The sequence below is a fragment of the Culex quinquefasciatus genome, chromosome 1 (genome assembly GCF_015732765.1).
Source record: "Culex quinquefasciatus strain JHB chromosome 1, VPISU_Cqui_1.0_pri_paternal, whole genome shotgun sequence".
In the NCBI taxonomy this organism is placed as follows: Eukaryota; Metazoa; Arthropoda; class Insecta; order Diptera; family Culicidae; genus Culex; species Culex quinquefasciatus.
In genome coordinates, this window is record NC_051861.1 from 50,636,960 (window position 1) to 50,654,181 (window position 17,222).

General features: G+C 38.8%; 1 protein-coding gene across 3 annotated transcripts in view; it reads left to right on the forward strand.

Moving 5' to 3' along the window:
* Nucleotides 1-5,658: 5,658 nt before the first annotated feature.
* The window catches only part of LOC6035360 (leishmanolysin-like peptidase), a 64,987-nt gene continuing 53,423 nt past the window's right edge, over nucleotides 5,659-17,222 (forward strand). For 2 of the 3 annotated variants that reach the window (XM_038248455.1, XM_038248456.1), the window contains exon 1: nucleotides 5,659-6,554. In XM_038248455.1, coding sequence (XP_038104383.1) covers nucleotides 6,366-6,554 — 189 coding nt within the window. In that variant the 5' untranslated portion in view covers nucleotides 5,659-6,365. The remainder of the gene's footprint in view (nucleotides 6,555-17,222) is intronic. The other variant, XM_038248457.1, reaches the window with a different exon arrangement.

Below are 17,222 nucleotides of genomic sequence, written 5' to 3' on the forward strand. Positions count from 1 at the left end.
ATGGACGATGAGGACACAATGGCTGAGCTGCAACGGAAATGGGACTATCTAGTAAGGCAGCGACGAAACTTCACATCCTGGCTAATCTGGTGGATAGAATTTGCTAAACCAAAGCTGGCTGCCTTCTTCAGATGGCGGTCATCGATCCAAAATAGGGAGTATCGAGACTCAATGGAGCTCTTGCATGGGGAATTAGCTCGACGCTATGAACTGTACATCGACGACGCTTCGCAGCTTACTCGCATCAATCACATCAAAAGCCTGATGCTGAGAATGCAGAGGGAAAGATCCAACAAATCACGCCTGCTGTATGATACCTACCTACAAGGAGAACCGACAAGCACGTTTCACCTGGCCGAAAAAAGCCAAAATCGAAAGTCAACATACATTCACCAGCTAGAGATTGACGGAAGAATCATCCAAGGACCGGAAGTCGTACAACATGCAGTGGAGTACTTTGAAAACCTGTTCTCAAACAACATTGTGGACTTTCATTCACCTGACTTTATGCCAACCTGCAGCATCCCTCCAAATAATGAACGCAACGAAGCAATCTTGGAACCTGTGAGCGAAGAAGAAATTCTCAAGTACATCAAGCAAAGCTGTTCGAGGAAGTCACCTGGCGAAGACGGTCTACCCAAAGAATTTTACTCGAAAGCGTGGGACATCATCAAGCAAGAATTCACGCTGATAATGAATGAAGCTCTTCAAGCACCAGACACTACTTCCAAATTCATGAATGGAATAGTTGTGCTGGTGAAAAAGAAGGGTACCGGAAAGGACATGAAGGCGTACAGGCCGATTACGCTGTTAAACTTTGATTACAAAGTCTTAACTAGAATAATCAAACAACGAATCACGCCTCTTGTCGAAACAGTTCTTTCACGTCACCAGAAGTGCTCCAACGGGAAGCATAACATCTTCGAAGCAACGACAAAGATCCTGGACAAAATCTCTGCACTGAAATTCAGTGGCCAGCCTTCCATGCTTGTCTCTTTTGACATGGACCATGCGTTCGATCGCGTCAACCACAGCTTCCTCTTCAGGGTGATGGAGCAGATGAACTTTAATCCTCGCTTGATCAACTTCTTACAAAAAATTACTAGGAACTCGTTCTCTAGAATTCTGGTAAACGGAAATCTATCGCGTCCGTTTCAAATACTACGGTCCGTAAGGCAAGGCGACCCTCTCAGCATGCTGCTCTTCGTCCTATACATGCAACCATTGGTCGACAAAATTGTTTCAGAGGGACTCGCTGGCGACGCGCTGAACGTTTACGCAGACGATCTAAGCATATTTGTACCAGACGGAAGACGACTCACGCAGTTAGTCAACGTGATCAAAGCTTATGAACCAGTTTCGGGTGCAGTTCTCAACCTTACGAAGACAGTGGCGCTGAAAATTGGAACTGTAGACACAAACGGTATTCCGCCTTGGCTGAATTTTGAGGACTCCTGCAAGATCTTGGGGCTTATCTTCACGGATACCGTGAAGAAATCCATGGAGCTTACCTGGCAAAAAAATTTGAAGCAGTTGAAATGGCGGCTGTGGACGTGCAAGTCTCGAGTACTAAATCTGATCCAGAAAGTCATCCACATCAACACCTTTGTGGCTTCCAAACTGTGGTACGCAGCTTCAACACTTCCGCTTCCCAAAAAGTTTGAGACGCAGATTCTGAAAGAATTTCGGAATTTCCTGTGGATTGGTGGGAAACAACACATCCGACTGGAGACTTTATCTCTTCCCAAATCTCGTGGTGGTCTGAATCTTCACTCACCTGGCCTCAAATCAACTGCGCTGATCACAAACAGGATGCTGAAAAATGAAAGTGAACTAGACCTCTTCAGGGACATGCGATACAACACACCTTTTTTCAGATACCAGCCGCTTACCCACAAATCAAAACAACTGTTCTGGAAATATCAACACTGTCACCACGTGCAATTCAGCAGCCCAGCTCGTTCGTCATCTTCCAAGAGCTCCTGGAAGGTGAATGTGATCCTGCCATCCTAGAAACCCAGCGAGAATGGAGACGTATCTTCAAACAGACGATCTAGTCCGAACTGTGACCATTGTCCGCAAACAGTGGACACACTAGAGCATAGGCTATTCGAGTGTCGCATAGTTTCCCCAGTATGGAGTTATGCGAAAACAAAACTGAATGCTATTAATCCTAACCTTAGACATAAACGGAATGCGTATTTTCTGTATCCATCATTTAGTAGATTGTCACGAGAGCATTCAATTCAAACAAAACTCATTGTTGCCAAATATTTATATTTTGTTTGTAATAATTCTATAGATAACATTAGTGTAGAAAACTTCAAATTTGAACTTTAAACTTTTAAGTGAATAAACAAGGACTACAAAAAAAAAAAAAAAACGTGTTCGGAAGATTACATACCAGTCAACTTGCTGCTGCAATACGAAAAAGTCATAGAAAAGATTGAGGAAGAGCAGCTGACGGCGTATTTCGATCGAGCGGGTGTGGACCAAGTTGAAGGCAGTTTTGCATCGTTGCGAAATACGTGGTACCAGAGCTGAAAATGTCAGGGGTCCTGACGCGAAAATCGGCGACGCATACACGATTTTTTCAGATCCATTCACTGAACCGCAAAACCGTGACATAAACAAACCCGACTCAGTCGTGAGTGCCCTAGCTCACTGAGCAGCTGCAATGCGAGGCAGTAGTCGTCCAACGCTCATTCGACGTTGCACGCACACACATAAAGAAACAAGTTTTTACACAAAAAGTTCGTATTTATGCGTGGAAATGTAATTTTGAATATAAGTCATGGTTGTTTTAAGTGTTTTGCACAGTCTAGAACCATTCAATTGTTTAAAAATAGTCAAAATAGTGTTTAGAGAGGATTTTACGAGTCAGTCATACGACACGAATTGAGTGAGTGTAGCTCATTTTTTCACGTCTCTCATTCTCCAGCAGCCGACCGGCACGAGTCAGGCGGCAGTGGTTGAACGGACACAGTAGGCTTACAGTCACATGCTAGCAGTGAACTCACATTTTGGTTTGCTTCATGGCCTATCTACAATCACTTAGCTTAGAAAATTTCACTTTTAGCTTAGGAATTTGTATCAACGGAAATGAATCTGAGTTTCTACAATGGAAAAGTAATCAAATTAGAAACTGACGTTTGGTTTGTAAAATTTCAAAATCTACGGTAAGTTGACGTTTCCATATCAAAGGTAAACAAACAACTGCATAGCAACGTATATCAGCCCAGCAAGTTTTCTAAGTTGATTGTGGATGACGAACGTAAGTTGCAGACTTTCCTAAGTAACTACTTTACTTAGATGTTCTAAGCTAAGTGATTGTAGATAGGCCATCATGTGTACGCTGGGTTGGAAACATTTTGCAGGCCTGCGTGGTACAGCTTTGAGGTGCTTAAGCAGCTATTTAAACATCAGAACACGAGTGACAAGATATAACTGTGTAACATCGCCCGCTATGGATGTACATCTTGGAGTTCTACAGAGAAGTGTGCTAGGACCGCTGCTGTTTATTCTGTACATGAACGACCTAAAACAAGCAATATGGCAGCCACAAGTGAACTTGTTTGCCGACGACATAATGCTGGTCGTAGTGGGAGATAGTTTGGACACGAATGTTTTGACGTGATGAATGCTGAACTAGCGGATTTTTTCGATTGGCTGAGGTGGAAGAAACTTTAACCTACCGTCAGCAAAACAAAGTTGAACGGGTGGAAGCGATTAAATATCTATGAGTAATGCTGGACGAAAAATTCAACTTTAACAAACACATGTAATGTGCAGAATCAGCTGATAACTGATCACCATAGAAGCAAAGATACCTGTCTACAACTCTTTGGTTGCTCCCCAGTTTGATTACTTTGCCTCAATTTTGTTTCTTGCAACCGGGATACAGGTAAAACGAAGTACTTCAGAGCCGAGTTATGCATTTGATACTGAAGTGTGACCGTTTGACTTCACGACAACTTATGCTAGAGTGCTTGCAGTGGATGTTCAGCGCATCGAATACAACACCTTAGTTTTTGTGTTTAGAATTAGGAAAAGTTAAGAACACAGAAATTTGAAATGATGAATATGAACGAAAAACCAAAGTCGCTCGAGGCGGGGTTCGATCCCTCGTCCTTTGGATTGGTAAGCAAAAATGCTAACCACTAGGCCATGACGACTTGGTGAGCATAGACTGGAATTAGGAATACTGTTACAACCAACCCGCAACGCCTTTCGAGGAGTATCCTAGGGTTCTACCTCTCCTACTAACATTGAGTCCAAAACCTCCCTACAAACATCTATACCGCTAAGGTGACGTAGGGGTCGTTGCGCACTTTAGATAGGTGTTTACTAACGATCCTTCCCATCCCTGAGGATAGCTTGGACCCGGCCAGGACCCCCCCCCCCCTTATGTCCTGGGTTGTATTACACACTCATCAAAAGATGAAGACATGGTATCTCCCGTGTTGGATTATTGTTCCGGATGAGGGTCTAACACAACCACACCAAACAGTGGGATAAGCGTTGTGGAGCCTTCCGGTGGTGGGGCGTCCTCCAAATGCTAATGCTAATGCTAAAGAATTAGGAAAGCGATGGGGTCTTTGTGGCAAATGGGCAGTATTGATGATTGCTGAGAGTCGCAGGACTCTCGCCCTTTGCTATTAGCAAGTATCCAGCAAAGCAAAGGGTATAGCATGCATTTGATACTGTCAACTCCCATTCGGCTGTGTTCTCGTCGCTGTCATGTTGTAAACTGGAGGCGAGGGAGGTCCTGTTGTGAATTCTAGTTAGAATTCGCCATCACCCAAGACACGAAGGCACGAAGGATAGACCATGTCTTGGGGGTGAAAGGATGATAGGATTTAGTGATAATACCACAGTTTTAATATTTCAGACAAAATGTCTGGTCTGAGTCCAAGGTGTTGCAGAAATCTTCCACTATACAGAATGGGGTCTTCCTTCTATCATTTCCTGTGTTTTGAAAAAGTTGATGCGCTGAATGTGGACATATAGTTTATCACACTTACTCCATACGGTGTGAACGTGAAATGCTGTATGTTTGCAATTGGTGCATTGGCTATTTTCAAAACAAGCTAGATTTTTCCTATTATTTTTAGAAAAAAAATAATAAAATCTATCCATCTATTTATTTTGCTATTGCTATAACTTGTCCCTTACCTCACAAAATTTAACTACTCTGTTCTTCAAACTTGGAATCGCAATACATTATTGTAGAAATGTAACTGCTGGAAAAAATTGGTAAAAAATTTGGGCATAACTGTTATTTTGTATTTGTTATTTAGGTACGTTCAATCTTTTTTATTATATATATTAACTATTCTTGTTTGTCTGTCTTGTCCCATATTTCACAACTTCAGTTGTTTTCTTGTAAACTTCTCGTTACAAGTTGGTAGTTTTGTCTAGTTGCAAAATAAGGTTTCTTTATTCTTTCTTTCTGTGTTAGTCTTTTATTCAATGTTCGATTTTATTTTACATTGTACTTATCCCATTTATCCCGCTTAAAATGTTACGCTCGATTTTCACGTTCAACCATTCCCTCACAAACCTTGCCAAAGTTGGCATCTGTGCGAGAAACTTCAACCGAATGTCAACAACAAGAGACGAGAGAGAGAGGAGAAAAAATAAACAAAACTGGCTGTACGGTTAAGCCTCGCTGGTGTTTACAGTCGTGTTTTATAGGATTGGCACAAGCAGCAAAAACAGCGAACGGCTCGGGCTCGACTCAGAGCGACGAGATTATTGCTGGAATAAAGTTGATCGCGCGCGGACCGAACACTTTCAGTTTGGTGGATGCACTCGGCCCGATCGGTACGTTTTCGCGACTTTTGCTGAAGGTTTCGTTTGGTTTATTTTTTTTTTGTGTGAGCTTTACACAGCCTTTGGGTGCGCTGTTTTTTTTCTTCTTCGGTGGAGCTCTATTCGGAACAAGTCTCTCGGCTCAGGGTTGGCTGCATTCATATTTTGTGGCTACGGCCATAGAGTGTGGTGACTAAAATAGTAGCAACAATCTGCGAGCAGCAGGAAAAAGAAGTGTTTTTGTCGCTAAACCCACCAAGAAAGTCGCTATAAACGAAAGGAAAAGTGTTGTGGTGGTGTTTGCGATCGTTAGTTCCGCGAGTCCACTTTGCGGATGTGAGATCAATATTTTGAGGGAATATCAAAGGCTTCAAACCCCATAAAAAGAAGTTGCGGTGAACGCAGGAGAGAAGTGCTTGTGTTAAGCAAATCAAATGTCAAGCTAGTAGGGTTCGCGAAAGGGAAACACTCTTAAAATCAATAAACGAACGAACGAGAAGCACACAGCGTAGATTCAGAATCGCTTGAAGCGGGAGGAGAAGGGCAACATTATGAAACAGCTACAGCATTGCTGGTGGTGCCCGGTGCGATTTCCGACGACCGCAAATCGATTGTTCCTGGCGGCGTTAATTTTCCTCGCCCTCGCACCGGTGAAGGGATACCCCGACAGTGGCGGTGGCCACGCCGCCGAAGCGCACCAGCACGAGCACTGTAACCATCAGCACCCGAAAGCTCACGAGGTAAGTGCAGCCAAACATAGCCAGAGTGCTCTTCATGTTAGAGAGGAACAGCGTTTAACACGAAGCGAAGGATAACCACAAATACCGCGAAAGTTTAATTACGTCGCTTGTTAATAAATGTCGCGAAATTTTCCAGCTGTTTCGCGCGCGTTGTTTGGGTAGTGCACACAGTGCCTAGCGAAGATTGCGAGTAAGATTGGCTTCAGAACAAGCTTTCTTTTTATTAAAGGTTTTTTTAAAACAGTTTTCTAGCTCTCGTTTCCTAATAAAACTTAATGTTTTACAAGTGTCACTGGACACGTTCGATTGCTACGTAAGATCCTTCTTCCGTTAACATGGTTGTTATTGATGCATTTTCATTTGATTTTTTAATGGGTTTGTTTTAATTCAAATTGCTTCTTATAAAAAAATAGTTTATTTGTCAGTGTAGACGAATCTCTTTGCACTATTCGGCAAAGTTGTTCCCAGGAACTAAAACTATATGCCAATGAGGCTTTTGCGAAAATAAAATTTCAAATAAATACTAATTGCAATAATATCACGGATTATATCCCATTTAAAATTGATTTGGTTTGGGGATGCTCGAATTCTCAAACTAAACTCTGTACAGCAACAAGATTGTGCATTGTGATGGACAGAAAGATTACCCTAGTAAGACCAACCCTACTACACATACCAAGTTAGATAGGTAATTAAAAAAACATGTCCAGCAAGATCCATATAAAAATGAAAGTTCTAGTCACTCATTCTCAAGATATACGTACTTAAGCGTTTCGATACTAATGGCCGGAAAAAATTGAGATAGACATATACAGTCCAGACTCGATTATTCGATGGTTTGTATACGACGATAAAAAAATGTAATGTTTTTGACACTCCCCCTCCCCCCTCCTTTTTCAAAGTAGACCCGAAAAATCTGAGGACAAACAAAATAATTGTCAAAGATCAAATTTTCAATGGTAACACAGATCAACAAAATTTCTGCGCAGGTTCGTCTCCAGAAGTTTGAATTGAGAATTAGTGCTGTTCGCCTACTCCCACATATTGAGTGCAATTTTTGTATTGTATGCTACAGTGACGAACCGCCCTAATTCTCCATAAACATTGGGGAAAAACCGTGGGAAAACCGTGATCTTTTTCCCTTCTGGATTCGATTGCTTAGTAAAGGGAAGGTAGTGTATCGTCACAAACTGGACCTTATCACGACACCTTAGGGAGGCGACCTATGGAATGTTAACATTAACCTTAACATGTTAACATTAAGTTGAGAATGAAACTGCCACTGAATCCGCTTTGTAAATGCCGGCCCCGATACTCTTCAAGGGTGTTCCCCTCAGGAACTGGGAAAGATTTACTTTACTTTACGTGGGAAAACCCATTCGGCCCTGTCTAACTATTTATGAAAAATTCAAAGTGCACGTGTTTCTGGGGACCTCAAAGTTTATGCTTTCTCTGGAGTTGAATCTGCTCGGTCATTTTTTCATTTTTTGTAGGTCAGTGTTATTTATGTGCAATCAACTGAAATCAAATTAAAATGCATTCCCATGCGTTTAGAACCATTTTTATCATGTTTGGGTTAGTTTTTTTTTAAATGAATTATTATTTTTTTGCTCCCTCTCGACCTCGGCCATAGTTGCATGAGGGACAAAAGTTTTGAAAAATCAAATCATAATGAACAAAAAACCAAACCTTTTTTACAATTTTTATTTTTTTAATTGTACAAAACAATTGAATTATGCGTCCTCATTTCATTAAAATTTTAGTTGGAATACCAAATAAATTTTCTCAATATTTCATCATCACCTATTTGGCCACCAAATTGGATTTAATAGTTGTACACGCTTCAGAGTAGTGTTGGGGTCTTATTTAATCGGATAGAATCTTATATAATTTTATCGAATCTAATCCAACAAAAACTCAGACAGTCCGATGAAGGCATGCTGGAAAGTCTTAGAGTAAGATTACGCCCCAAGCACTTTTCGTGTCAATATTGATAATTACGAGGCAGTTTTTGTGAATATTGCTCGGTTTGTTCTAGAGGTCGTATCGAGGTGCTCCGATTTGGTTGAAACTTTCAGCGTTTGTTTGTCTATACATTAGATGAACTCATGCCAAATATGAGCCTTCTACGACAAAAAAAGATATTAAGGTTTTAAAAAAATCCATTTTCAATTTGCAAAAGCTATGAGAAAAAGTTAAACCAATCCTGGATGTCTATGGCTCATTTTAAAGTGCTTCTAAAGACCTTTCGAATGCATCTAAGAGAGTTGGAATTTATGAAGTTTTACGGAAATGCGAGCAATTTTAAGATTTTTTTATGGTTTTTTTGGTCCTCAAACTTCAATGCCCGTTTTACCCCACCTCCCTTTGTCGTATAGACAAACAAACGCTGAAAGTTTCATCCAAATCGGAGCACCTCGATACGACCTGTTGCACATTGGTGAAAAACTCGCTCTTACATTACATCCGAAAACACCCGAAAATGTATTACAAAAAGTAAAGCGGCCAGCCCTACTGCGTTGTGCTTACCGCAGAGAGGATTCTGAGAACGGATCCCATTTCACAGAATCTACATGGGAAGAAAGATGCGAGATGTTGTGTAGAGGGTTTCAGTAAATTACCTGCATACGCAACAACCATAAAATAGTTTGTTATTGATTGAGGCATAGCGAGTAGTATACACACAAAAAAAAAAAAATCATAGTAATATTACATCTGGGAAGGGGTACATACCCGGTACATCTTTTATGTCAGAAAAAAGGTGTAATTTTACCTCTGGAAATGTGTAATTTTACCACTTTTCTGGTGTAATGTCACTTGTTCAGTCTAAATTGAGGTAAAATTGCATCATAAAAGAGGTAATATTAAACCTTCTAAAATTACAGCTTCCAAATTTACATAATTTTTTACTGTGCAGTCCAGACTCGTCTATTTGAAGTTCTCGAAAATTTTCGCTTCGGATAATCAAATCTTCTGATTTATTTTGATTTGATTGTCGAGCTTAAATATGTCCTCTAAACTACTCTGAAAAAGTTTAAAAAAATAAATCCAAGCTGTTTTTATTGAAGTAAGTTTTCACAGTTTGTTGCGCAAATGAAAACTTACCTCGATTTTTTTTTCAAAGGGTTTATCAGGCTAAATAGTTGGTTGAAAAGGTTTTATGAAAAAAGGTAAATGAGTGACTTAAGCTATTATTGAAATTTATTCTCAATCTTTTCTATACACAACGCTTAAAAGAAATGAAATTCTAAGGTCAAGGCCATGTCCTGCCAAGACGAGGGTTCTTATACATACATACATACATACATACATACATACATACATACATACATACATACATACATACATACATACATACATACATACATACATACATACATACAGCAGAAATGAAATAATAATTAAATAGAAAGCCTGCATAGGCTATGATCTAATCTAATCTAATCTAATCGAACACAAGTGCAGCCAGTCCGAAGAAAGCATCCGAGAAGGACTTATGGTTAGATTACTCCTCAAGTTCCTTTTTGTCATTATTAATGATTGCAGTACTTTCGAGAACCTCCAAAGTGAATTACACTCATTAAAGCGGCCCGGCCTACTGCGTTGCATTAAGGTGATAGACGGTGTCTTCCACGTTTGGATCAATGACTGTCAATGGTGGTTCTGAATTCAGGGTCCAGAAATATTAAATTAAAATGAAAAAATAATCACTGTGCTTCTACAAACAACACAAAGAAAACCTTTTTTTGATTGAAACATTCTGAATCAAGATTTGAATGTTTTTCTAAAACAAATATGGCCGCCAAATGGCCGATTGGGGATGATGCCTTCCGGAGCCTTAACCACATGAGACAGATTCTATGAACGGAACCCACATTTCATAGAATCATCAGGGGAAGAAGAAGAAGCCGGGGACATACCGTACCAACCGGTTCGAGTTATTTATAGATTATAATAGTGTGTGGTGTGTAGGGGAATCGTTGGGGAAGGGATAGTTCTATTAGGGGGAGAGGGGGTAATATGCATCCCCTAAGGTAAAATTGTGATTTCTCAACCATTACAGCATTACTGTGGCAGAATTTTGTTCGATGTTCTAAAACAACTATTATTCTTCGTCATCCATGTGAAGAAAGTCTTTAAAAACCTCAAAATTGTTCGAAAATATCAAATTTCTAAAAACATTTTTGATTCATTTCAAACAACCATGCGGGGCAATATGCACCGCAACAATGGGGCAAAATGCACCGGGTAAATGCATTTTTCACTAGTCACCACTAGATGACACATTTTTTTTATGTTTTTGGACTCATCTATCTACAGAATAGTGAAGATTATGGCAAAAACTATATACCTCAATACTTACAATAACAATTAATGCTTTTTATGCGAAAATTAGATGAAAACACAACATTTTAAAGCTTTGCAAATAACTTATGCTGTTTTTAAACTACGATGCTCAATTTTTTCCAGCATGGTTTAGCAATGTTAAACTTTCAATTTCTATGAGTTTTTCTCCGGAAAATTCTTTCAAATACCGAGAAAAGCAAGGGGTGCATTTTGCCCCGGGGGTGCATATTACCCCCTCTCCTTCTATATAGTAAATGAACTTTTGACATTATTTCACCACTACGGATTAATTCACTCAAGTAGTATTAACTCCTTGGTGGCCGAATGGCTAGAGCATCCGACTATAGAAAGACTGCATAGGCTATAAGTTAAAAAATAACCTTCAGTTGAACCTGTCATCAAACCATGCTCTGTTCAGTTACTTCTCAAACTAACATATTGATGTGAAATTGGGATATTCATTGAATCCCGCGACATCGGCGATGAAGCTCAACAATACCCATAAATGCATAAATTCAAATATCCGCTGCAACCGATGTACGTTCAATTCTGGAGTTTTTTTGAAAAGGTCCAATAAACCAAAATTTCAGTTTTTGCATTTTGGGTGTTTTTCAATACCCCTGACTCAAGGCGGTTTCAAAAACACCCAAAAAGCAAAAACTGGAAATTTGGTTTATTGGACATTTTCAAAAAAAAAAAAAAAAAACTCCAGAATTGGTGGTCTAACGTGGCTAAGTTGAAACATGAGCCTGGCAGGTAGGCATCAAGGCAAGTCTATCACGACTCAGAATCACCTAGAACCGATCGTTCCATACAGAATTGGTTGTTCACGGCTGCGGATGGAAAAATGTACTGTGTCGACATGGTGGCTGCCGGCGGCGGCTGAAATTTGCGCGCTAATCTGCTGTGAGACAGCTATTAATCAACAGAAGAAATATGAGAACCGGGAACTTTGCCCAGTGTGATAACTATCACGGATTAGGCAATGGTATTGTATCATGGTACGGCTAAGTACCATTTTTTGAATGGGTGCGATGTAATTAGCTGCGAAATGACATGCGCGATTCAGCTAACAAGACTTCTTGCAACCACCTTGGTTGACCCAAACGGATGCAATTCTGGTCAACCTTGCTCTGGGAGGTTTCACGAGCAGTTTCGATCTGCATGCAACATGATTTGCGAATTCATCCTATAGCCTTGGCTCAGATTCGTCACAAACCGTTCGGACGAGGGGTTCATTGTGCCGATTGAGTATTGCTTCCAGCCAACAGTTGGAAAAGTTAAGCCAAGATGGATAAACGAAACCGGTTTTTGCGCGGCACGATTTGACGACGACGACGACTACGCTGCTGGTTGGTGGTGAATGACGGTATTTCACTGTCCTTTTATTGAAGAATTATTATATGATTAATAGTGAGTGGTTCGGCTATTGACCCCTTTACGGTTGACAACAAGCCTAATGCCTACTTCAGGAGTGTTGACCAAAGGAATGGTAACCAATTATCAACTTAACGGTTTGATTTGCTGGTATTTGAAGCCTTTCGCTTAAATCGATCCTCGCGAAATCGCGAAGGTGGGCGTGAACCGAACTTCACTTAGTTTGTTGACGTAACAAAGCAACAAAACTGGTTTGTGTCTCTTCGAATCGAGATCGTGCAGATCTCAAAGTTCTTCCAGGATCACTGGTTCAAGCCACCCACGATCAGATCCTCCGATTGCCGTAAACCTTTCGATGTGAGGCCACGTTCATCAACGAACTCTTCAGGCAAAAGAGTGTACATATGTGTAGACTGTAGATTGTGTGTGATTACCCTCGAAATAACAAATCTGCCACAGAAAAAAAACAGCTCACATTAATGCACACTCGGTAGAGTGGGCAACCTCGACGGCCGGTCCGTCCAGCAATAGGGAAGGGAAGCCCGCGATATTAAAAAACGTACCTCGATCAGCATGTTTCCAAATGTCAGGGCGTTCGGTAAACCCATGAAGGCGCCGCCGTTCAAGTCGAAGTAGCCAACACACTCGCTCAACCGTGGGTGCAATTGGTGGTTGCGCCGTGCGGGATTCGTGGTCACCAACCACCACCCGGGTTTGGACGTGATTAGAAAGTGAATTAAGATTGCACCTACAACTACGTAAAGTAAACACATCCGATGTTGGTTGCAGTTGGTGGACTTTTTTAGATGGATGTTTCCGTTTGGTAATAAAAAAAACTTTTGATGGCATTTTTTTTTATTGAAAGGTACGTTAGTTGACTTTGCAAAACTAGCCATAACCAATTGTTTGACAAAATATTAATTTATGAAACATTATTCAATCACTTGTGTGTGGGAGTGTACCGGCGAACCTTGGGCAGCGCAAATCGATCGTAAAGTAGCAACAACACGCGTCAAAGGGGTCGCCCGATGGTGTAGCATAATTTGAGCGTGACTTATGATCACGAAGTTCGTTACCCGTTGATGCAGCCCCAGTGTGAACATAGTAGTAGCAGTCAGTCAGGGGCCAATTTTGGCTGCCCTCACCGGTGTGATTGTTTAGCACAGTAGCTTTGAACTATGTGCGCTTCTGAGAACTGCTGTGCCTTGACTTGCAGACTTGCACAAAATTACAGAATTTCACAACGGCTTGGATCCAGAAGTGTGCTACTTGTTACTGGTTGATTGATTATAAAAAGTGCATCAATATTTCAAGCAAAGTTGAACAACACCTTTTAAACACATTTTTATGAGACACAAATGTACTGTCAGCGACCTGTTAGTTATTTCAGAGACCTTCTCTAGCGCTTCTCAATTATAAGATTTTTCTAAGCATGTGTTAGAATGCCGTACAAAGCAGCTTTCAACAATACATAACTAAATGATTATGAGTCCGTCCCCTATCTTTTAGTTTTATTGTTTTTCAGCAGGTCGTTTTGTTTATTTCTTCGTTTTCTCCATTTATCTAACCTAACTTGCCGAGTTAGCTAAATAAAAACGAACTCTGAAAAATCTAATTTGGCAACGTGTTGCATGTGAGAATTTTTCTACCAATACCGGAAATTGATTTTATTTCATTTTTTTATTTGGCTCAAACTTCGTGGGGACCTTCCCTATGACCAAAGTAGCTATTTGGTGTCATTGGTACACCCATACCATTTTATACCATTTTAGCAGCTGTCCATACAAAATGGTACGTAAATATTAAAGATTTGTAACTTCTAAGTAAATTTTCTGATCGGCCATTTCCCGGGAATTTCCGGGACCCGGGAGTTTTTTTGACTAGGCCAATAGTGCCAAAATTTAAAATGAAATGTAATAAATTTGTTTCTTTTAAATGAATTTATATACATCGCCCGTGTGGATCAATCGAACCGCGCACTGGACTCACAATCCAGAGGTTGCTGGTTCGAAGTTTCCGACGCCGTCGCTCCGAGCCGTACTAAAGCACTTGGGAGCCCAGGGCGGCGAAGTCCTTGTAGTTAAAAGGAAGACACTATAGTGGTTGGTACTAGCAATGGTAGCCGACCGCTATGAAGTCAACTTTGTTTTGTTTTTTCATATACAAATAAATCATACTTTTTTTAATGAAACATTAATTTTAGTAGCCTCATTATTTTGAGGAACTATAAAACCTTTCGATTTTTTTTTCTGAATCTGCAACTACAAAATCGTTTCTTGAGCTTTTAAAGACTCAAAATTGTAGTTTAAAATATTTACGAATCTTAATTCGCACTGAGTGATTTTTCAAAAGTTGCACAAACTTGATATTAGATTTTTTTTTTTGTAAAAAATAGCTTGTATATAATTTCCTAGTATCAGGAATTTTGCAATATGATAAAAAACTGCTCAAAACAGCAAATAAAACTGTTTTTTGTAATTTTCAAGGTCAACTGTAAATGTTCATTGAAGAAATATTTACAGTTTTCACGAAAATCCATATGATAACAAAAAAAAAACTAGATTATGAGGATTGCTAATATTTACAGTTATCACGAAAATCCATATGATAACAAAAAAAAAACTAGATTATGAGGATTGCTATGCTCGAGAGAAGATATGGGAATTAAATTTAACTCTTAAAATAAGGCCGATGCAAATATTAAAAAAAGTCCCTCGTCCCTGGCCGAGGTCAAGGGGGGGGGGGGGCAAAAAAATAAAAAAATATAAAAAATTAAATAACAAGCCATAGTCTTCACATTTAAATGAAAAAAGTGTTTTAAAATGCATTTTACACTAGTTGAGTTGTTTTGCAATCATTAGTTTTCAAAAAATCTAAGATTTGACAAAAACAAAAATTGTATCGAAAAAAAAAGATTTTGCATCGAAAATTTTCAAAAAATCTAAACATTTTTTAAAAAACGCAAACATGCTAAAAATGATTTAAAACGCAGAAGAATGTATTTTAATTTGATTTCATTTGATGGTTGCACTTGTATTTTCATTGAAATTTTGAAGTTTATTGTAAAAAATTTTTTTTACCCCCTGATTTTTCGGCCCAATTTTGAAGGGGGGGGGGACAAAAACTTTTAAAAAATATTTGTACCAGCTTAATAAAAAAAAACAATATTTGAAAATAAAAAGCACTAGTTTATTCGAACTTGAACATTGAACATTCAATGTTCAAAACAATTTTGAATTTTTCAAATGTTTTTCTTATAAGTTTATATTATTTTGCTTCAATATTTATAAGTTATAAATTTCCCGGGAATCGAGAGGTCAAAAAATGGTCGATTTCCCGGGAATTCCTGCTCGTCACCCTCTACCCGCAACTTTTAAGCCATTGAGAAGTATGGTCAAAAAATCTGCCACTGAGTTATAATTTTTTGAAAAAATAGTGATTTTGGAAAAAAACGATATTTCATACAAAAAAAATTACCTAATTTTTCAATGTAAAATCAAATTTGCAATCGAAAAGTACTTAAAAGATTTTTTTTTGATATAGGATTTCGTTTTCTAGATATAGCCACCGAAAGTTTGTTTTTAGCGAAATATTTGTATAAGAGACGTTGAAGATTGGACCTCTGGTTGCTGAGACACAGCGGCTTAAAGAAAAAGAAAGAAAGCCGCACCCAAACAACCCACCATTTTCTGATGTCTAAAAAATGGTCCGATTTTCAATGTTAAAACATGAAACATTCGTAAAAATTTTCGATCCTTTTGAAAACAATATTTTGAATGTTTTTAAATAAAGACTGACATTTTAAAAGGGCCAAACATTCAATATTACGCCCTTTTGAAATGTTAGTCTTGATAATAAAAACAAAATATTGTTTTCGAAAAGATCAAAAAATGTCACGAATGTTACGAACGATTAGGCACTATGGCTCAGAAGATGATAAAAAAAATCAAATACGTATCTTGGGAATTTAATATTAATATTAATTAATTTAATATATTATTAATATCAAAAAGTTAAATCAAAAAATCAGTTTTATCGGTGTACCCATTTTTCCAAAAGTTCAAATAATAATCAACTTTGTCAAAGACATGAAATCGATCAGAAAATTCCTTCTCAAGATACAAAACAATTTGGTATGAATTTCACTATGAAATGCTCCCAAAATTGTATGGAGACTTGCATGGAAAAATGAATAATGCAAAATGACTACTTTTGACATAGAGAATGCATGGACAAAGTTTCATCCAAATAAAAAAAAATACAAAGAAAGGTAGATTCGTAGAGAGCGAAATCGTAGAGAACCACTCTTCTACACAAAAGGTTGATTGATACATTTCACCTTTGAAAAAATCCAATAATAAACTGTTTCCTGTCATTCTGGAATAACGAAACGACCTACTTTTCATCACTAAATTTGGTGACTGCGACTTCGGGTCCTCTAAAGAACCCGACCAGAGCCCTGGCTAAAACGTTTCTACATTAATACCGAAAAGGAGCACTTTTCTATACTGTTTTGGAATTTGACGGCAAATAACATTCAAGCGGTTAAACAAACGTTTCATTCTAAAAAAAAACAATTAAAATGGTGTTTTCCGGCACTGTAAAAAAAATAGTTGTATCCAACTTGTTGCAAACATTATTTTTTTCAACACTCGTCCTATTTATCCAACGAGGTTTACCAACAAAAAAAGCTTCAATTACAAGACCGTTTCATTACTAAAGAAAGACTACCGCTAAGAAATTTGTGGTACACCGTTTTGATATTACTAGACATTAAACGGTTTAAAAATTGTTCAATTAATTTGCACCATGAATATTCATCCGAACGGGCAACATGCAATTGTTGCTCAATTTCACCAGCCAATAGATCATCATCGCCATTTACGGCCAGCACACGCAAGCAATCGGAATTAGTAAACAAATGGCAAAACCTCGTCAAATTTT